At 40.2% G+C, this 23151-nt stretch overlaps 2 protein-coding genes and 1 long non-coding RNA gene across 5 annotated transcripts; 2 read left to right on the top strand and 1 right to left on the bottom strand.

The window, feature by feature from the left end:
- Window positions 1-126: 126 nt before the first annotated feature.
- On the top strand, window positions 127-4848 carry LOC143037957 (cytochrome b-c1 complex subunit 6, mitochondrial-like). Of its 2 annotated transcripts, none has more exons than XM_076206673.1 (4): window positions 127-244; window positions 4037-4087; window positions 4383-4544; window positions 4647-4848. In XM_076206673.1, the coding sequence occupies exons 1-4, from the start codon at window positions 197-199 to the stop codon at window positions 4677-4679; spliced, it is 294 nt and encodes a 97-aa protein (XP_076062788.1). In that variant the 5' UTR covers window positions 127-196; the 3' UTR covers window positions 4680-4848. The 2 variants fall into 2 exon arrangements, with proteins under 2 accessions (XP_076062788.1, XP_076062789.1); XM_076206674.1 differs by having other exon boundaries at window positions 154-244; window positions 4040-4087.
- Window positions 4849-8322: 3474 nt separating this feature from the next.
- LOC143037956 (uncharacterized) lies at window positions 8323-21516 on the top strand. Its single transcript, XR_012967540.1, has 3 exons — window positions 8323-9678; window positions 12036-12098; window positions 20991-21516. It is a non-coding gene; the product is annotated as an uncharacterized LOC143037956 (long non-coding RNA).
- mRpS2 (mitochondrial ribosomal protein S2) lies at window positions 12637-21647 on the bottom strand. Of its 2 annotated transcripts, XM_076206672.1 has the most exons (4): window positions 21533-21647; window positions 19335-19433; window positions 18356-18645; window positions 12637-13061 (listed from the first exon to the last, which is right to left on the bottom strand). In XM_076206672.1, exons 1-4 carry the CDS (start codon window positions 21618-21620, stop codon window positions 12708-12710), a joined length of 831 nt encoding a protein of 276 aa, XP_076062787.1. In that variant the 5' UTR covers window positions 21621-21647; the 3' UTR covers window positions 12637-12707. The 2 variants fall into 2 exon arrangements, 1 of the variants encoding a protein (XP_076062787.1); XR_012967539.1 differs by lacking the exons at window positions 12637-13061; window positions 21533-21647 and adding an exon at window positions 19551-20994 and having other exon boundaries at window positions 18377-18645.
- Between the last annotated feature and the right edge of the window lie 1504 nt (window positions 21648-23151).

Raw genomic sequence — 23151 nt, 5'->3', positions numbered from 1 at the left:
CATGTAAGCACAAGGGTCGGCTCTAAACATATATTACAATCTTCAGTAAAGTAAATTACCATATACTCAGAATTCAATATTCTTTAAACTTGTGCCGCCACACGATTGCGCAATGCGCACGTTCCCTTTCCTTTCGACTCTCCAGGTGGCAGCACTGAGCAGTTTGCAGTCGTCTTAGGAAGTGGTACTGAGAAAGATGGGGTTAAACGAACTTGAAATTCGTGCCGACGACCCAGAAGAGGAGGTAAATATATAATTAAACTTAAAGCTCGTCAGGCAAAGGTGAGAAGCATTAGTCGTTGGTATGTCACTTTAACTTTAGAAGAAGCATGATTTACAAAGAAAGGTGGCAGCAACCGGGCATGTAGGATTGCGTCACGGATCCAGCTGATTTTTGGACGACCTATAAATACATGTTGGGGTAGGTCATGAGATGTGTAGTCAGACTGGAGTCCACGGATAAACACCATAGATACCCTATTTGTTCAAAAGGGCGTGTACTTTTGCAGCTAAAATTATGGCTGGGCCCGTTGCGATTGTTGAGAAACGAATTTCAGTACGCATGAAAGTTGTCAAAAATACCATATGATCACTGATGTATTGATTTTGTCTTGCATTCCAGTAGAATTGCTGATCTAATAAATGTTTAATGTAGGAATTATAGGGTTACATGGGTAAATTATATTTAACCGGGGTTCTGAAAGTGAAGGACAAATTTCGTGGCTTCTGTAGGCGAGACTTGGCCCGAAGTTTGTAAGTAGGACAACTGAATGTATTTTCAAACTAGATCACGTACGCACCGATGTCGTAAATGTTTGTTCAGTAGTTGTGCAAATATAAGAGCTGTCTTGCATTTTCAATTATGGAGTTGCACCAGAGCTACATAAATACTTAGATACTATAGGCTATTTGCTGTATAGTGGTTTATAACAATAATATCAAGTACCTGTAACTGCAATAATTTATATGGGAGGTCCGGAGCTGGAGAGGAGACCGAGATACAGATTGTATTACTCATTGCAACGCATAATAAATGGAATTCAGGAGAAAGGATATCATGATTATAGCTGGTCATAACTGTTAAGTAGATAACTTGGAATAAACTTCCAGCAACCAGGAAAAGTTGGTAAAATTCCAGAATCAAGCAAAGATATTTTTTCACATGAAACTCCAGTATCACCTAACGTAACAAAAAATATACTGAGAAAAAAATTTATTATTGAAATGCAAAAAAACGAAAGTGAAAATATTGTTATACCAGAATAGAACCAAAAAGTTAACCAATAATTCAAATTGCATTGTGAAGTATATTGCCATTTTTTCACAATGAAATTGAATGGTGGTGGCATGTCAGCAGAATGTGGCGTCTTAGCCCCAACTCTCATGTGTCGGGAAATGGGAGGCCAACCAGGCAATATAACCACACCCCCTCAGTAAAGAATGTCTGAACTCTGATAGTGTGGTTCGTGCGAATCTGATATGGAATTATACCACAAAATTTTTGCTATAGAAATTTACCCCACCCCCCGTGTGCCCTATCCCCATGGATTGGTGCTTGAGTAAATGTTGATAGTAATAACACCCTTATTGGTGGTTAGTCATTTATCGTAATTTTTTTCTTAAGAAGAGCACACCTACATGATATAGTAATAGAAAATTTAATAAGTGTATAAATTATAATGCAATGTAATATTAATTATTCTTGGTGGAAATCAATGATAGAATCTGTTGCTAAAAGCTATTAACAAATGAAGTTGTTTAGACTCCTTTAGATCCCATCTTTTTTGACAAATTTGGAGGTCAGAGACAATGATGATGATGGTCTGATGACCTCTAGAATTACAAGTACTGCATTACTAAATGTAGATTAGATTAGGTAAGCAGGTTTGGTTGGACTAGAATACACAAATTTAGCATAATTTATTTTTAACCTCTGAGGACCACAGTGGAAATAAGTCTTGACTTTCTGTGCCATCCTCAGATGTACAATTATATATACTATGTATAATACAAGTCTTACCTGTATTGTATTTTTATTGTATGTATGATTCAATCCGAATAAAATCAAATCAAATCAAATCAAGCTTCTACCAAAACATGGTGTCACAAGTAGTCAAAACAGCTACTTTTATTTGTTAATAGCTAGCAACTTTCTATTATTGATTTCCCTCAAGAATAACATATATTATATCAATGTATTATAATTAACAAAAAAAATTGTGTAGGTGTGCACTTTTAAAAATTTACCTAATTTATTTTGCCATATGAAGCACTGGTGAAGTGGGGAGCAAATTTTGTTGAAACACATGACCACTATCTAAAATGTCAATCTTCCTCTTGGCTCCATCGTTGTTTACATAGATATCTAAAGTGAGCATGCATATAAAGATATTTGTCAGTCTCGGGTGGAATTCTTATCTTTATTGGGCAGCTCTTATTCTAAGTGCTTTGAACACCATGAATGAATACCACAAATTAAAAGTAAGGTCAGTAGCAATTCAAGAAAAACAAAAAAAAATTGGGTCTATGGTGTAGAATAGCACAACCACACCAAACCTAACTTGGTAATTATAAAGATTTCTCTCTCTCTCTCTCTCTCTCTCTCTCTCTCTTTGCCAGCTTTCTTGTCACTTGAAGCATTGAGTGGAGTTACTGTACATGGCTTACTGTGCTGGTCATCTGTTGGGTAATAGAGCTGAGTTGCCAGGGTAAAGGAAGCATGGACTGGTGTTTCCTCATTGTAAACATTTATGAATAAATATCTGGCCAAATACTGAAAAAAAAGGAATTGCCCCTGTATCTCGGGCTACTTTACCCATTCCTTTGCATCTTCGACATGTGGTTATGCTACTTTGTACTGCAATTCCCCCTTTAAAAAATTGCTGTCAATGTTAATATTAACTTGTGCACTTATTCTTGGGGTTCAAAATAAGACCATCTGCTGATATAGACATGAATTGTATTTGTGAGACTGTCAAACATCTTTATATTGACTGTAATTTTATATCATGAGAACCAGAACCATACATATGCAGAAAATTTTCATTTAAGAAAAGTAAGTATGGAGGATGAGTTGAGTTTATCAAGAATTCAGTCCATCTGTTGTCCCAGGTTCTTTTAATCCCTTCCATATGATGATACCTGTGTAGGCGTCATGAGGTGCGAGTGGGTACATATGAGGATGTCGGCATTAGCATCTTGATTATATTTTTGTAGTTGTTTCTGAGAGACCCACCCATATTCTGTGAACTGGCTTGATCATATTTTCTATGGTTATTAATGTTCAGGATGAAAGACAAAGGCCACCAGATTGGTTCATAAGTTGCTCAAGGAAGAAATAGGGCTGTTGTATTGGCAGGGCTAGATTGAGGCCTAGGATTTTAGGGGTTTGTCCTGTGATAAAATTGACTGTTTAATCTGGCAGTTGGTGATTTTTATTAAAGGTTGTCTGGGGATTAGGAATGTTGGTGATTTTTATTAAAGGTTGTCTGGGGATTAGGAATGTCATTTAATATTGTCTTGACAATGGTTCTAGATTGCCACTTGTTTTAACCTAATACAGATATCATAAACTGCACCACAAGGTATGCACAGGAATGGTAGACATACTACATGTTAATACACTGAAATCCATCAGAATGTCACCAACCTGTGGTTCTTGATCACAGGGAGTTGCTATGTACTGGAATACAATCAGTGTTGCCTTGGGTTTCTTTTACAGAAGACATGTAGCCTCAATGTGGATATTAGTCATTCATGGAAAATATATAGAGCTGTCTAGGGATTGTTAATGTGGGGCATTGTAATACAAGGAGTGCCCTATGTGTGGTGGCTGCATATGGGGTAGTTTAAGTTTGTGGCCAGCCATATTGTGTGTTGGTACACATGCTGGATTGTGCAAAGTGTAGGTGTGCAATGAATTCATTGTGTACTCTAAGGTGTCAAGTTTAGTGGCTTTGTTTACTAACATTGCAGTTTGTATCTTGATGTCAAGTTGGCTTCTACTCCATAGCTTATATTCATTGTCCTATTTCAGGAGGAGGAAGCAGAAGAGGAGGAGGAAGAAGAGGAAGAGGAGGATTTAGTGGTAAGTCTCAAATATTAGCTTACAGAGGCCTTGTTACCTAAGTGAGGGGGGCTGGCCATTTCAAAGTTTTTATTTTATTTTATTTTTTATTTTATTTATTTATTTTTTCTTATAACTTGTGTGTGACAACTATAAAATGAAGGGGTCCATAGTACTTTCATTTTGTCTCAAGTAGAAGTTGGCATTCTTGTGAGTGGAAAGTAGTCTTTGGTCATAAAAGAATGCTACATGGCTTGGTGCTAGGGGTTCCCAAAGTATCGACTACACAGAATTTATATACCATGTTCTGTTGTAGGATCCATTGGACACCATAAAGTCGTCATGTGGCGAGAGTAAATCATGCACCTCTTTAGCAGAAAAATTATCTACATGTAATGACCGGGTAAACGCAAGATCTCAGACGGAAGAAACGTGCGAGGAGGAGTTAAATGACTACATGCACTGTGTGGATGCATGTGTAAGTTTCCTCATGAGTGATATAGTAATTTAAGGAAATAATTTGCATATATTAATTAAGCTTTCTACCACATTTGAAATAACACTTAATTCTTTGTTTCAGCTGTCAAAATCTATATTCAAGCATTTGAAGTAAGAAGTGGAGATAACCATTGGTTAACATAGTAAATATTGTTTTTATTTGTCTGGTAAAGATGCTGGTTTAGAGCAGTAATGCCCAACTGAATGCCTTGTATGTGATACGTATGCTGGAGGTGTAAATGTTTGTAAATACGAGTGCTTAAATGTACCATTTCCAAGACCAATGAGAGTTTGATTTTCCTTGGATTCAATTCTATTAGAAATAGCAAAGGGTTTTTGCCATTCACTCATCCAGGATGGTTCTCAACAACCTATAAAACAATGTTCAAGCTATTAAGAATAACCAGATGCACAAAAACTACTATAAAACTAAAATCCTTCCCATAGAACATGAGTGAGTATACAGTTCTGTGCAAGATCTCTGCATCACATGTCCGTCCTATTGCATTACAATCCCAACCAACTTTCAAAACTCCAGCAGCTTATTCAAACTTCCATGGCAACCTGCCACCACCACTACAAAAATATATTCACGTTACAAAAACGAGCACTATCAGTACATACATATACCAAGACTTTTTCCCCCTTACCAGGAAGGTAGCCCAAAAGGACAAGGCATAAAATCACTCCCACCCATTCCATCCCCGAAAACACTCCACACCCCTCCGCCCTCCCTCCCATCTTAGCACCTCCTAGATGACGGGTCATCCATGCACCCTGTCCACTGCCCTGGGTCAGAAGTAGTGTCGCAAGACACAGCACATCCACAGCAAGGCCGCTTCATTAAATTGGCGACCCCCCCTCTCCGTACCCCCATATAAAGGAGAGGACAGGGAGAAATCCCTTCGGGCTGCGTCAAAGTTTTTGCTCACACATACTACCTCACCCCCCATTCCCCCGTCCATTGCATATATTCATGCATCATAACATTTTCCATATACAACCATTCTCCATTCACCCCTGTCTTCTGTCCTCTCCCCTTCTTTCCTCAACAGACATTCCCCTCTTCCCCAAAGCCCCCTTCACCCCATCCATCCATCTCATCCTAGGACGTAACCATTCTCCATTCACCCCTGTCTTCTGTCCTCTCCCCTTCTTTCCTCAACAGACATTCCCCTCTTCCCCAAAGCCCCCTTCACCCCATCCATCCATCTCATCCTAGGACGTCCCCTCATGTTCACTCCCTCCACATCTGCCTTCCATACTTCCTTTACTAGTCTTTCTTCACTCATTCTTTCCATGTGTCCAAACCATCCTAATGCTCTTTCATCAACCCTATCTCCCAGCTCCTTTTCCACCCCTGTTCTCCTCACCTCCTCATTTCTCACTCTATCTAGCCTAGTAACCCCCATCATACTTCTCAGACACTTCATCTCAAACACATTCAAGTTCCTTCTCTCTTCCTCTCTTATGTTCCATGTTTCTGCTCCATACAGTGCTGTTGGCACAATCACTCCATACAGTCTCCTCTTAGCATCCATTCCCAAATTTCTATTCCTCATTACACTTTTTAATCCACCAAGGCATTTACGCGCTTCTCTCAATCTACATTCTACCTCCACCTTCACTCCACCTTTTCCTGCCACATTTGCACCCAAATATCTAAAACTATCCACTTCCTCCAGTTGCTCTCCCTTAATGCTCACTTCCAGTCTACTGCCACTTTCACCCCTTGTACATCTCATCACGTTACTTTTACCCACATTTATCTTCAGCTTTCTTCTATCACACACTCTCCCAAACTCTGTCACCAACTTCCTCAATCCCTCCTCTGATCCTGCCACAAGCGCAGTGTCGTCCGCAAACAACAGCTGGCTAACCTCCCACTTTTCTCCATTTTCCTTAACCATCTCCAATCCCTGATCCACTACCCTTGCATTTACCTCTCGCACTACCCCATCCATGTATAAGTTGAACAGCCAGGGTGACATAACACATCCCTGACGAAGTCCCACCTTTACCTCAAACCACTCGCTCTCTCCATTTCTAATCCTGACACAAGCTCTACTACTCTCATCAAAACTCTTGACAGCTCCTAGAAGCTCTCCTCCTATCCCGTATACCCTCATAACCTCCCACAGTGCCTTTCTGTCTACCCTGTCGTAAGCCTTTTCCAGATCCATAAAGGCCCAAAAAACATCCTTCTCCTTTCCTATAGCTTTCCCACATATCTTACCACAAAAATCTGATCTACACAACCTCTACCTGTCCTAAACCCACACTGTTCCTCACCAATTACTCCCTCTGTTCCTCTCCTAATCCTCTCAATCAAGATCCTCCCATAAGCCTTCCCAACTACACTTAACAAGCTAATCCCTCTGAAACTACTACATTCACACTTGTCCCCCTTTCCCTTGTAAAGTGGAACTATACAAGCACTCCTAAAGTCCTCTACCTTCTTTCCAGCAAACATTTAGAGAAGGTAGAGTGCCAGAGGACTTTAGGAGTACTGTTTGAAAATGCCTGTGTTCATTGTGCATCCATATGGCTACCATACAGATACAAGTGGAATGAATCTAAGAGGCCACAACCTCAACACCTCACACCCTAGATCCACTATTTCTGCATCATAAGAGGTAAACATAGTGGGCATGATGCGGGGATGACCTCATCCACAAGGCACTAAGATGAGTGAAACATTGGAGGAATGTGCGTGTGTGCCTTGGCAGGCTACCTCCCTTGCGTATAAAGGGGAAAAGGCCCTTATGTATAACCAAAGTAAGGAGACCATTTAAATTGTGCATCACTGTTTACCATCTCCACATTTGCAACATGGTATCGTCAAACTGGCACTGTTCTTTGCAAATGATCACTACATTTAATGAACCATGCCATTAGTCAAACTCGTTTCAAGCAGTGTTCATACTGCTGTTGCCTCAACCTCCGCTGCAAGTAGGGATGCTCTAACCCACTTGGCCAGCGAGTGTCCTTGTTTATTTATATTAATACCCCAGTATCCCTTACTGGGGTATTGGCTAAACTTGCTTAGTAGCATGCACCCAATAATTTAGGTATTATATATGAACCAGAGCCAAACATTTTGTCTGTTAGAGGAAATCTGTTCTGGTTTATTGAAACCAACCAATACCAGTGAAATCCACCAAAATCCTCTATTTAATGTTGTAATATCTTGCTAAAACTCTATGTATTTTGACCTGTTCTTTCTAATGGTGAGGTTTTGTTTGGTTAGTTTTTTTCAAGGTAGTGGGTTTGGTTGGTATCAAACTGGTCATTATCCTGTACACCAAGGCAGTTAGGATTTTTTTTTTTTTTTCTTTATAAAATTTACAAAATGACTAGGTTATTTCAGGATTTAAATACATTTTATGGGTATATTAACATATGTCAATGTAATAGTACTGGGAGACCTTAATGCTAGGGTAGGAAATGGTCCAATTGATGGAATGGTTGGGAAATGTGGAGTTCCAGGAAAGAATAGTGGAGAGTTGATGATAGCAAATACAGTGTTTCGGAAGAAAGTCAAGCATAAGTACACATGGGAGAGGGTGGTAGATAGAGCATTGATGGATTATGTAGTGGTAAATAGGATTATGATAGGAAGAGTTAAGGATGTACATGTGCTAAGGGGAGAGGGTGGGGGAATATCAGATCATTTTTTGGTGGAAGGTAAGTTGAGAGTGGAGGACAGATGGAGAAAGAGGAAAGGGACAAAAGGTAGGGAGGTGCTAAGAGTGAACTCTTTAAAGGAAAAGGAGGAGTACAAGAAGAAGCTGAAGGTGTGGAGGAGGAATGGGGATGGTTCAAGGAGGGAGTCACAAAGTGTGCAAGGATGGTGTGTGGAACAAGAAGGACAGGAGGAAATAGAAGGTAGTGAATGGTGGGATGAGGAAACAAAGAAGGTTGTAGAAGAGAAGAAGGAGCTTTCACAGATTGGTTATGAAATAGGACGAGGGAGTCATATGAGAGGTACAAAGAAAAGAAAAGAGAAGTAAAGCAAAAGATAAAGGAGGCATAGAGTAGAGCAGATATGAAGTGGGGTAAGAGTATGACAAAATTTTGAAAGTAATAAAAAGATGTTTTGGAAAGAAATTAAGAGAGGAAGAGGAGGTGAATCAAGTAGAGAAGAAAAGGTAAAAGGTGCAGATGGAGAGATGATAATGGAAGAGAAGGCAGTAAGAGGAAGATGGGCAGAATATTTTAGGGAGTTGCTAAATGTGAAGGAGGATAGGGAGGGAAAGATAGTTGCAGTGGGAAATGCTAAGAAAATGACCGTGATGAGTGAGGAGAAATAAGGAAGGATGAAGTGAAGGCAGTTGTTAAGATGATGAAAGCAGGTAAGGCACCTGGTCTGGATGGATGCCATGCAGAATGTCTAATGCCACGTCCACACGGTCAAGCACTGCCCGCCGGGCACGAGGGCTTTGCTCGACAATGGGCAATTTCATCGGGCAAACCAGCAAACTGTCCGTTACCGGCGCCATTTGTGGGCAGTGGATGGAGGGCTGATATCGCTGCCAAACGCACGAGGAGAGGTGCGAGCAAAGTTAGCAAACCCGCTCAGTACAGACCCAAGTTACCTTACTACCATGTCCGCACCTAGTACTAGTGTGTACTGGTCTCGACAAGACGTGCTATTAGTGCTATGCTTTTCCTCATATTTGTCTCTTGCCTTTGTATATATGGCTCCACTTTCGAAAGGAGAACAGAAAAGCTGCTTATGTTCATTCTCATGTAATTGCAAAACAATTGTTCATTTTCATCCTGCAATTCACATAGGATTGTCACTGAGCTTCCCATTGAATCACGTCTTTGTAACCACTCCCGGCACCAGACATGTCTCCGTGATTTCTTGTTTTTCTTTTTAATGCAGGCAGCAATTATAATGCTGTAAAGTGCTACCTTCTTTCCAAGTATGGCGGGAACCATGGTTATCGTACCACACTGAACCACTCCTTCCCAACCTCTGCTTGCGGCCAACTAACCTCCAACCACCATCGTCAGCCGTGTGGACACTTCGCGGGCAGACTTTGCCCAGTAAGGGCAAAGTCTGCCAGGCACAGCTCGACCGTGTGGACGCGGCATAAGAAAAGGAGGTACAGTGATGGTGGACTGGCTGGTGAGGTTATTTAATGTTTGCTGGAGAGAGGGTAGAGTGCCGGAGGAGTGCCTGTATAGTTCCACTTTACAAGGGAAAAGGGGACAATTGTGAATGTAATAGTTTCAGAGGGATTAGCTTGTTAAGTGTAGTTGGGAAGGCTTATGGGATGATCTTGATTGAGAGGATTAGGAGAGGAACAGTGTGGATTTAGGACGGGTAGAGGTTGTGTAGATCAGATCTTTGTGGAAAGACAAATATGTGAGAAAGCTATAGGAAAGGGGAAGGATGTTTTTTGTGCTTTTATGGATCTGGAAAAGGCTTATGACAGGGTAGACAGAAAGGCACTGTGGGAGGTTATGCAGATATATGGGATAGGAGGAAAGCTTCTAGGAGCTGTCAAGAGTTTTTATGAGTGTAGTAGAGCTTGTGTCAGGATTAGAAATGGAGAGAGTGAGTGGTTCGAGGTAAAGGTGGGACTTCATGAAGGATGCGTTATGTTGCCCTGGCTGTTCAACTTATACATGGATAGGGTAGTGGGTCAGGGATTGGAGATGGTTAAAGAAAATGGAGAAAAGTGGGAGGTAAGCCAGCTGTTGTTTGCGGACGACACCGCTTGTGGCAGGATCGGAGGAGGGATTGAGGAAGTTGGTGACAGAGTTTGGGAGAGTATGTGATAGAAGAAAGCTAAAGATTAATGTGGGTAAAAGTAAGGTGATGAGATGTACAAGGGGTGAAAGTGGCAGTAGACTGGAAGTGAGCATTGAGGGAGAGCGACTAGAGAAAGTGGATAGTTTTTGATACTTGGGTGCAAATGTGGCAGGAAAAGGTGGAGGTAGAATGTAGATTGAGGGAAGTGAGTAAATGCCTTGTTGGATTGAAGAGTGTAATGAGGAATAGACATTTGGGAATGGATGCTGAGAGGAGACTGTATGAAGGAGTGATTGTGCCAACAGCACTGTATGTGGCAGAAACATGGAACATAAGAGAGGAGCTTAAATGTGTTTGAGATGAGGTGTCTGAGAAGTATGATGGGGTTACTAGGCTAGATTGAGTGAGAAATGAGGAAGTGAGGAGGAGAACGGGGTTGGAAAGGGAGTTGGGAGATAGGGTTGATGAAAGAGTATTAGGATGGTTTGGACACATGGAAAGAATGAGTGAAGAAAGACTAGTAAAAGAGGTATGGAAGGCAGATGTGGGGGGGAGTGAACATGAGGGGACGTCCTAGGATGAGGTGGATGGATGGGGTGAAGGGGGCTTTGGGGAAGAGGGGAATGTCTGTTGAGGAAGGACAGAAGACGGGTGAATGGAGAATGGTTGTATATGGATGATGTCGTGATGCATGAGGTGGAATGGGCGGAGGGGATGGGGGGTGAGGTAGTATGTGTGAGCAAAATTTGATGCAGCCCAAAGGGATTTCTCCCCGTCTTCTTTTATGCATGGGGGGTCACCGATTTAATGAAGCGGCCTTGCTGTGGATGTGCTGTGTCTTGCAACACTGCTTGTGACCCAGGGCAGTGGACAAGGTGCAGGGGTGACCCGTCATCCGGGAGGTGCTAAGATAAGAGGGAGGGTGGAGGGGTGTGGAGTGTATTCAGGGATGGAATGGATGGGAATGATTTTATGCCTTTTCCTTTTTGACTACCTCCCTTGTAAGGGGGAAAAAGCCTATGTATTAACAGGTTTTGGTCAGTTTGGTTAGTGTCCGACCCAAAATCTATTCCTAGAGAAATTATGCTACTGTTGTACCACTTCTTTGAATATATATTTACATTTTTTTGGCTGTATCCTCCTGTGGTGGGGGAAGAAAGAATTGTCAACGAGTTTCCCATGTAGGTTGTAAAAGGCAGCTAACGTGGGACTATGTTCTGCTGTCTGTAATTCTATCTTACAAGAATAAGAGGATCTAGGAGGTTTCCAACAAGATACATAAGATTTGGGTCATTTAAGACAAAAATGGGAGGATTTTAAGCCTGGGTAATTAACCTCTTGTATAAAGATGGGGATTTATCTATATTCTGATGCCTGACGTCCTCTATCCTAGAGGAATCCTGCCTCCAGTGGGCTTTGGGAACGATAAAGGTGCTCAAGGTATTCGTTGGTTAAAGTCAAGTTGTCTTCTTTATACTTTGCATCAAGATCCTTGGTCTTCGGGATGCCTTACCACAAAAATCTGATCCATGCAACCCCTACCTTTCCTAAACCCACACTGCTCCTCACCAATTATTTCCTCTCCTAATGCTTTCAATTAAAATCCTCCCATAAGTGTTCCCAACTACACACAACAAACTGATCCCTCTAAAACTACTACAATCACATTTGTCTCCTTTTTCTTTACAAAGCGGAATTTTACAGGCATTCTTCCAGTCCTGCATTCTACACTCCCTGAGAAAAGATATGAGAAAGTTTTAGCAAAAGGTAAGGATGTTTTTTGGATGAGGTTCAGTCTTAAAGACCCTAACCATTAAAAGATTTTCACAAACTTTTTCTTACAATTTTCCTGAGATTTCTGAGCTATACTCAGATATTAGATGTCCATGAATGCTGATAAATCACTGAGTGGCCTCACCACCATTACAAGTAACACTCCAGGGATGATCTCACATTACTAACAGACATGTAAAAAAATACATGGGAATGTGGACATGCTACACCAGCGCACATGCCGGGCAGTGCAAACTTTATGTGAAAGGTGAGCCAATTGTTGTTTGGTGATGACACTGCTTGTGGCAGGGTCAGAGGGGGGATTAAGGCAGTTGGTGAGAGTTAGGGAAAGTATGCATAAGGAGAAATTTTAAGGCATGTACCCATTTCACTCCCATCTACCATCCTTGTTTCCCTCTCATTTCATCCCTCTCCATACTTACAAAAAACATGCTCATTTTCTGAAACTGTCTCATAAGGTATTATCTAGCATCTGAAAAAATAAAGTTTAAGGAATAACTTAAGACACAGATGAACATTACAAATTTTAATTGATTTACAACAGACTAAATTATTTACATATTACAAAAACAATAAAACTAGTTACAATAAAAGCTCTTTTCTTTTTTCTTTTCCTTTGATTATAGCTTTCTTAAACAAGTCACAATACAGATTAATAGCAGAGGGTGTGTCGTCATTACCCGGCACCGGGTATGTGATCAGATTAGGATTACAGTTAGTATCGACAATACCAACTGATGGTATTAGCATTTTGGCTCCATCACGCACTGCACGATGCTGATTGTTTATATTGTTCAAAGTGTTGATAAAGATGAGTAGATCGGGAAGTCTGGTGACACAGCCAAACTGAATGGTTGAGTTGGTAAGAATTCCACCTTCCCAATATCTTGTGTGGGCATATTCACCACACGCAGCAGCAGTTTTTTCCACAATGTGCTGTAAAAATAAATGGTATATATATACATACACACACATACCTTAAAGGTCATATTACTTAAACTGAACAAATTTATGCATTATCATTACAGGCACATCAATGGTTATGATTAATTTACAATTCATAAGCTTAACAACCATGATGAAGTCCAGACAGGAGCAACATATTACCATGATTCTTGACAGCTTTGATAACCTGTGACCAAGTGAACGTTTTTAGTACTGGCATAGCAAAAAACTTTTTTTTAGCTTTTCTCAAAAGGTGACATTTACTAATTCAGCTTATGTTATTATTGCAGTTGCACTGGGGTATTGGCTGGAGGTTATTCTGCAGTATAAATTGCTCAATAGCATGCAACTGATGCTTTCGGGACTATACAGGGTGCCCCTACAGACCCAAGTAACACATCAATTTGTCTATGTCAAAGAAAATCTAAACTCCAAGAGAAATGATTATTATCATTAATGATAATAACCCAGTACCCCAAACTGAGGTATTGGCTGCATGTTATGGTGCAATATAAACTGCTTAATAGCATACAGCCAATGCTTTACAGATTATATGGGCACCCCTATGAACCAGAGCCACACATCATTTTGTCTATGTTAGCGAAAATCTCTATCCTAGAGAAATAATGCTAGTTTATTGTGCTGTGACTGTCTCTCCATTATGCTGTTCCCTCTTGAAACTGTCTTGTACCACTTCTCCGAGTATATCTTTCCACTTTTTGTCTTTGTCCCTTGTGGTGGGGGAAGAAAGAATTCTGTCACCAAGTTTCCCATGTAGGTAATAAAAGGCAGTTAAAGTGGGACAGTGATAGGACTAAGTATCCTACTTTCTGTAACCCTCTCCTATGAGAAGATAATGCATAAGAGGGTCTGGGAGATTTCCAACCAGAACCCAAAGATTTGGGTCTTTTATGTGCATGTGTGTGGTACAGAGTAAAAAGGAGGATATAGGCTATATGCTTGTGAGAAGATGGATGTGCTACCATTAAGTGAAATCAAGTTGAAAGGGAGGGGTGATTTTGAGATTGGGAGTGTAATGGGGAGGGTGTCAGGAGTGAGGAGATATGAAAGAGTGTGGTGGAGTGGGAATTTCTTCAAGGTTAATGTGAATGAAGGTGAAACTGGGAGGGGAGATGTAGGTTTTTGTAAGCACATATGGGCCTGGTAGTGAGAAAAGTATAGAGGAAAGGGCTTTTTGGATATATTTCAATGAGTGCTTTGAGAGTTTTGGGAGGAATGTCAATGTAGTGGTATTGGGAGATCTCAATGAGAGAGTAGGGGATGAACCAAGAGATGGGGGGTGCTTGAGAAGTCTGGAGTGCCAGGTAAAAATCATAGTGGAGTGATGATGATGTGTTTAGCGAGTTGATGATATCTAACACAGTGTTTAAGAAAAGAGTCAAGCATAAGTACACATGGGGGAGGGTGGTCGATCAGGTATCAATGGACTACGTAGTGGTATCCAAAAGAAGAGTAGGAAGAGTTCTGGATGTCTATATTCTTGGGGGAGAGAGTGGGGGAATACCAGATAATTATTTGGTGGAAGGTAAGTTGAGAGTGGAGAAAGAGGAAAAAATACTGAAGGTAGAGAGGTGCTTAGAGTAAACCTTTTAAATGAGAAGGAAAAGGAGCAGAAGCTGAGAGAAATGTGAGAGGTGGTGAAGGACAGCATAGAGGTAGGCTGTGTTTACACCGAGCGAATCTCGGCTGATTCTCCTCAGCTGTCGTGAGTTCATCTAAGCAGAAACGATGTCGGTTGCAATCTTTCGTTTTTTCAATTTTCATAAGTCAAATTGCCTTTGCGTCATATACTGAGAAACTGAATGGCGAAATGAAAGGAGCTAAACCTTTACAAATGTCAAACAGATTGTTGAAGTGTTCTTAGGGAGTCTAGAATGCTGCAAGCAAAGTCTCCTTCTACCCATTCAAATTAACAACATTTGGCGAGAATCGGCCTGGACTCGCTCGGTGGAAACGCAGCCATAGGAGTCGAAGAGGAATAGGGGTGTTTCAAGGAGGGTGTGACGAGGTGTGCAAAGATAGTATGTGGAACAAGGAGGTTGGGAGGGAATAGAAGGTACTGAGTGGTGGGATGATGAAATGAAAAAGGTGTATAAGGGGTTGTAGAAAGCTGAATTCATCTAGATTGAAATATGCAGTAGTTATGTGATCCCAGCACAGAGTGAAGGATACAAATAAGATTGAGAGAATTAAAAAAAAAAAAAAAAATTACCAAGATGAATAATATGAAGACAGGCTAGAAGTCTTAAATCTGCCATCATTAAAAGAACAATGAATAGAAAATGTGACTTGACTGTTCTGTTCAGGTAACTGAATGGGTTGATAAAATTAACAGAAAAGATTTTTTGGTTTGGGATATGAAGGCATCATAAGACCATCGAAGTAAACTGGAAAAAAAAACATGTCTGAAGGATGTAAAGAAATGTAATTTTCTATACAGGAACCATACTTGAATTTAAAACTAGGCATGATAGTTGGAGAATAAGAAAAAGGACCCATCTTGCATAGCTCCTCTCCTGTATATTACAGTTAGGTAATTACATAATAGGTGTGAATAGAGAATGGTCAATGAAATGACATGGTCAGAAGAGATTTCTCCTCATCTTTTCTTTTTATACATGAGGGGATGAAGAGGAAGGGCTGCCATGTAAATGAAACTATATATATATATATATATATATACACACATACATATATACATATATACAGAGGCTTTCTTCCCCCTCATAAGGGAGATAGCAAGTGAAGCAATTGGTCTAAAGTGGCTTCAGCTGTCAAGCCTGCCATGGATGTGCTGCATCTTGCTGCATAATAGGAAAAGAAATGGGTATGGGTTGGGTGCATGCCTTGGCTGGCTACTGCCTCCCTAAAGTAAAAACATGGTCAGCCCGGTCTAGACCTAGGTCATGCCATGAGGAAAGGTAGGGAACTTTCAAATTAAGAAAGACTACATGTCTGAAGGATGTGTAAAAATGCAGTTTTTCATATATATGCATAAATACTTGGAATAACTTTAGAAGTGATATAGCCCAAGCTCAAACAATACTATATTTCAAATCTAAATATGATTATTGGAAATCATTACTCAAGGATATAGATAAGTTGGAACTGTACATAAATTTGAGGCTAGGTATGATAAAAAATTAGAGAATAGTAGACAGGACCCATTGATCATAGCTCCTTTCCTGTATACTACTATTAAGTGAATACATATAAGGTCACCCGGAGATCAATAACAGAGTCAGTAGTCTAGTCGAAATGTACAACAACCCAACCTCTAGTATTTTATGTTCCTAATGTAGATTTATACCCCTCAAAAGAAATTTTGGTAGACAAGAACTCCCAAATAGATGATGGATAGGTTGAAAAATGAGATTAGAATAAAAAAAGAGGGCTTTATGGTAGAATGAAAGGGGGAGAAGCACACCTTAGGATTAGGTATAATGAAATGGTTAGACTGGTTAAAAACAACATACGCAGAGCGAAACGTAACTACAAAATTAAAATTGCCAGACAAGCAGGATCTAACCCAAAGAGCTTCTGTCATCTCAACAGAACCAAAAATAAGGAAAGGATAGGCCCAATTAAAACCAACATGGGTGTCTTGATAGATTCAGAGGGAAAAATGAGAGGCATTTGAAAAATATTTTCTCTCCATATTTACAAAAGAGTGGATACACATGGTACCTGACTACAACCCAATCTTCAGTGGGAATGAGGGAAGTAAACTATTTAGCATCAGCATCAGCAAGGAAGTAGTCAAACAAATTGATAGACTCGAAGCTACAAAATCCCTGGGTACAAGTCAAATTTTTCCAGGTGGTGAAAGTGTAAATTTGAAATTTGAGAATAGTTAATGGACTTGTTTTGTAAGTCTGTAGACACTGGATTTATGCCGATTTCTTGGAGGCAGACAAGCATTCACCACACTTTCCTCCCTCTCATCTTAGCTCCTCATGGATGATGGATGATCCCTGTATCCTGCCCACTTCCCTGGGTCAGAAGCAATGTAGCAAGATACAGTACATCCACAGCACAGTAGTATTTATAGTTTGGTCACTAATTATATTTTCTGTAGAGGCACTGGTGTTTCATCACACACTATTTGGTGTAGAGTCAGTGCTGTTTGATACATACATACATACATACATATACCAAAGGCTTACAAGGGAAGTAGCAAAAAAAAAAAAAATCCCACCCATTCCATCCCTAATCCACTCCACTCCCCTACACCCTCTACCCTCCCTCTTATCTTGGCACCTCCTGGATGACAGGTCATCCCTCCATCTTGTCCACTGCCCTGCCCTGTTTGATAGGGTACATAACAGAGTATATGTAGTGGGGTGTTGTATAGACTGGGTAGTCTAGCAGTATAAGTACTGAGAGGGACCTTTACTTTGACAAATAGGAGTTCCACTGTGTAGTGAAGAGTATCATTCAGTTTGATGTGGCATTGTTTTCAACTGTGTTCCCTTGGTAATTGGTGTAAGATCCATTCATTCAACTGGATGGTGGTTAGAATTGGATATGTACTCATTCATTCCAGTTGAGTCTGATGAAGGCATTAAGAGATCTAGGAGGCTTACATATGGTTTTGTATTAATGTGTGCGGTTAGTACTAGGATGAGATGAATTTCAGCTTGAACCCTTTGCATATGAGGATGACAATGTCAGTGTCCTGAGGTGCAAATGAGTATACAAGTACACCTACACCAGCATCCTGATTATATTCATTTTGTAGTTGTAGTTGAATGATCCTGTATTCTGTAAACAGGCTTGACTGTTTTTCTGTGATTATCCACATTCGGGGTGAAAGAGAATGAGAGAAAAGAAAATGGGCATATTGAGGGGGTGACCAAGGATGAGATGGATGGATGGGGTAAAGGGGGCATTGGGAAAGAGGGGAATGTCTGTTGAGGAAGGAAGAGAGAAGATAGGAGTGAGTGGAGAATGGTTGTGTATGGATGATGCTGTGATGCATGGGAGTGGGTGGGGGATGGGGGGGGGGTGAGTATGTGATTGAATCCTTGTGTAATAGTCAAGTAAAATAAAGACATTGTACCACAGAAATGAAAAACTAATATTTGTTTAAACAAAATAACAAAAGCCATCATTACAATAATACAACAAAAACAACAGTATGAAGTTTCTTCTGAAAGAATTCTGTGGAAGTGGACAAGGACCAATGACAGCCACTGCAGGGCTGCAGGTTTTCCATTTAGTGAAATTCAAGGTAACGAGATTAACCATGTTATATATCCTACCTGGTGTTGTGGAGCTCGGCAAAGAAACAGAATGATCCCATCTCTAAAAGCTATATGTGCTGTAAAGTTGAGAGCCTGACGCAACAGCTCAGCAGTTTCATCCAAATCAATCACAAGGTGACCTAGTCTTGAACCAAAGATGAAGGGCTTCATCAGTGGGTCCATGGATCCTTCTTTATGGCCTAAGTGCACTCGTGCTTTGAAGAGATCCTCCACAGTAAATAAATCAGCAATGCCAAAAAAATCTGGATGCTTCAGGGATGATTGCATCACTTCAGCGGCCTTTTCATCTATGAAAATAGAGTAAATTTGTTAATAACATCTTGCTTAACACCATCTATCTTATTCAATTTCATGTTCATTCAGTACATGTAGAAGGATATGTGAAAAATATTAATTTCAGTTGCTGAGGGCATGAACTGAATAAAAATATCAGCTTTATTTACTGGTGTATACTGAGTTGAACATTACATTTATTCTATCAATATCTTTACATATACCAAAGGCTTTTTCCCCCTTACAAGGGAGGTAACCAAACTCAAAAGGCATAATTCCACTCCCACCTACTCCACTCCTATTCACCATTCCTCCCTCCCTCTTTTCTTTGCTTCTCCTGGATGACGGGTCATCCCTGCATCTCACTCATTGCCCTGGATCAGAAGCAATGCAGCAAGACACTTCAACATTTTACTTTAATCTAAATGTGGCAATGGCAACAATATATTTCACTTATTCTGATAGAAATGATAAAAAAAAATATATATGGCTGAAGAACATATAAACTGCACAGCACAAACAAATATCTCCAAGCATGGGCATAAATCCTGGGGGAGAAGGGGGAATATATTTCTTTCAGTGGGGATGATTACATAGGTCAATAAACCCCCACCCTCCTCATCAAAATTCTAGGGATATATCCCCATCATCCTGCATCTCCCCTCTTCCTCCAAAGATTTATGCTCATGCCTACAAGACTAACCTTGTGAGAGTTCTAAAGATTCGCTTGTAACCTGCTGAGTTGGACTCTTAGTTGTTAAACTAGAACAAAACCCTCTCCATGGAGCAAATGATGAGGTCCCTGTATAAAGGAAAAGTACAACTGATAAGTGAGTTGCTCCTTCATTTTTAGTTTTTGTCATTATCATTTATAATATAACAATTAAAAGTCAAATTTTATAGAAAAATTGCAACCTACAAAGTAAAGCATGAAGACTAGCAGTAAGAAAGGGTATGTGTTTAGCTTGTTACTTGAGGATTTTTCACTTGAAAATTTATAACTTCGGTTAATATCAGTGCTATATCCAGCCTCACTTTCTTCTAGAGCTTTTCCTTCTACACCTTTGTCATAATATATTTCTGTGGTATATTGGTATTTCAGTTCTGGTGTCTCTTCATGTTGCTTTCTCTCTGATTTATCAGTGGGTTCCACATTACTTGTACCCTGTACTGGTAATTTTTCTTCTGGCATTTGAGAATGGCAACCAAACAATGAAGTGATGTTTTGGTCTTCAATATCATTGAGTATTAGATTTAATTTGCAAAGATTTGATAAATCTATACAATACCATCCAGAATCAAGTAAAAGGGCAACAGTCATCAAATCAACATGAACCTGTGAATTCAAACTAAGAGATGGAGCCATGATGGACGACATGAAGCTCTTTCGGGTCCAATGTACACCACTCTGAGTACTTGCAAGCAAAGGACCATGACTTTCATTGCTATCCTCTAGGATACTCTTCTCAATTAAATCACAAACAACATCATTACCTATACTTTCTGCATTTTCCTGATCTCTAAGTCCTGCTGCCAGCATTACATTAGGTGATACAATCTCTAACTCTCCTCGGTCATTAACGATAATTACTTCTGATCTCTTAGAACAATGGATGTCTGCATTATCATCATTATTAATAAAAGTTCTGTGACAGTCATTATTATTTTCACACTTTTCCATTCTTTGACACATAATAAAATGACTAGAGCTTCCAAAATTAAAGCCTAATAAGTGAATAAATTCATGTGCAACAGTTCTTTTGAGTTCCATCTCCGAGAAGCCCATCAAAGCATCTGGACAGAGATTAATTGCACCAGCCAATGGTCGTCCACTCACAGACCCACCGACCAAATAGGTTCCTTCACGACATACGTCTGCATAAGCATTCATAACCAGGCACTTCAAATCACTCCTGAGTGTTACATAGAGAACAAATTCAACAGCATGTGGGAAGCCTGACCCTCTTGGCAAAGAGTAGGGTTGTGGTTCCACATCTTTCAAGTTGTATATTTGTAGTCCATCAAGGTGTTCCATTGGAATGTGTGCTTCCCCACACAAGTCTTCATAATTCTTAGCAACACCTCCACATTCTCCTTTATTTGGACCGTACACCCATTTACTGGCACATGCTTCCTTTCTCGAAAGGTGTGTGAAATTTCTCTCGTAGCTTCTGAGAATAATTGAATGTGATAACTTTGTAACAGTATCATCAATAATTTCTATAATATTGGTTGGCAAATCATCCATATAGTTGACTGATACTGAAAGGGTGTGAATTTGTGAAATACAAAAGCATTCACTAAATATGAGAAAAAGCCACACCTTCATTACTACTATTTTAACATATGATCACTACAGGCACTTCACCAGAGTTTCAAAAACAAACTGGATAAATGGCTGGCCACAATTATGGACCAACCACCTACACCGGGATACACCAGCTCCAAAAACAACTCCCTCCAATTACTGGCCTATGACTCAGAGAGGAGGAGCTGCCTGAGTTAGTGAGTACAGCGGACGTCCACGTTAGCTGAATCGGTCAAGAGAAGATGAAATCGGACAAAGCTGATATGAAACTATAAAAAAAATGGTCTTCTAGTAGTCGTAATGGTCTGAGTAAAAAATACACCAATATCACTGGGTTTGGTTTGAATCCTATAAACTGTCCTGGTCGTTGTTGGTGCCCTGAGTGATCCAACAGCAGGAAATAAAAATAAACAAAATGAAAGAGCCTCTTGTTCTAAGCCGCTACATATGGCCCCTTGAGAACTTGACACTGCTCAGCTGCGCCATGACATTCAGTGTCGACATAAATTCTATTAAATTTTATATATATCATTAAATTATTGACCTATATAAGCAACAGAGATATCATCATTATAATATGAAAGTATACATACGTAAACATTGTGTTAATATTCGTCTGCTAACAGAAGCCATCGTTACGCCGTGCACTAACCAAAACATAAACACTAACTTTTTCCACATTCGACGGTAGATGGCTCTGAATAAGATAAAATGTCAGTAACCCATAAAATTATAGAAAATTACATTTACTGTTATTAACAACGATGTAACAGTTTTATATATTTAAGCTTTAACTCCTAAATGGCCAACGGTTTTCCTCGACTAAATAAAACTTGCTGTAGAAAAGGTATCTCGTTAGTGGTCCATTCACTATTCAGGTTGAAGAATAGAATATTAATTTTTGCTTATTTCATTGCGAGTATTCTTTATTCAGCGCCAAAAATTTCTTGTTCGTTAAAATTGTGTAATAACTTTCTGATGGTTGCCGACGGTTTGCAATTCCATGGTTACACCTTCAAGGCGAAATAATGGGTATAAGAGGTTGCATGTATAGTATATGTGCCGTATGGAGAAAGTGCATGTGATGTGGGCATTACCGCTTGGTTGCATTACCAATGGGTCTAGACCTCTTCTAGCGAGACTTATTGGCTTCTTTGCATGCATCCTCATTTTTTATGTAGTAACATGCTCTAACATTCTTCCTTTCTTTGAAAGTGGATGTGTCGCAACTTTGGGATATGGCCAAACGGAATCTTGCGAGAACCCCTGAAAGTGGAGGCGATCACAGGGTATGAAATAGATGTGTCCAGGACAGCAAGGCAGAGGTGGGTTTCTGAGATTTGGGGTGTTAGGGTCGCATGTGATGCCGTGAATAGTTGTGGGATATACCCACGGTAATTCGTACCACCCTAAGGATGAGTTAGGAAGTCTGTAAAATATTAAACAACTTCATTCTTTTCGTTATTGTTCATTCGCACCACGTGTCACCACCCCTATTTCTTGGTAAGGGTACTATTCCAAGATGGGGCTTCTATTTGATAATAGTCTCTAGTTACTAATTATCAAGAGCTCCAGGTAGGCCCCGCCCCACTGACATCCTCGTTTTAATGGAAACAGGGGCAATGGTGGAAACTTGCAAGTGTGACCCTAGCGATCTGTGGCCTGTGGGGGCAAAGCTAATCGGGAAAGTATGTAACAGGAGAAACTTTAAAATAAATGTGAGTAAAGGTAAGGAGAGGTGAGATTGGCAATGCGTTGGAGGCAAGTCTTAAGGGAGAAAGATTTGAGGAGGTCTCAGTTATGTATGATAACATGTAGGAAGGAATGGAGGAGTGAGGGTGGAGGTCAAGTGTAGAGTGAAGGAAACAAGTAAATGACTTGTGTATTTACCTAGTTGTAGTTTACGGGAAGGGGAGCTACGCTCGTGATGTCCCGTTTCTGTATCTTGCAGTATCTAAATTGTTCTTAAATTCGTGTATGTGCGTGTGTGATTCACCATGGTCTTGGATCACGTGTTGGACCCGTGACCTACAGCTATTTCCCTCCCAGAAGAGAGTTCAGAGATCATGCATGACCGATCTATGAGTAATGTTGTGACTTTACACGCAAACACACACACACACACACAACTCCCCGCCCACGAGATTTGGAGTAACAACTCGCAGCGCAGCGATACTGAAATTATTTCAGCCCTGGGCGTGTGTGTGTGTGT

Source organism: Oratosquilla oratoria, chromosome 23 (genome assembly GCF_046742065.1).
Source record: "Oratosquilla oratoria isolate Oo_2021 chromosome 23, ASM4674206v1, whole genome shotgun sequence".
Taxonomy (NCBI): domain Eukaryota; kingdom Metazoa; phylum Arthropoda; class Malacostraca; order Stomatopoda; family Squillidae; genus Oratosquilla; species Oratosquilla oratoria.
This window is presented reverse-complemented; position numbering and strand designations above follow the sequence as displayed.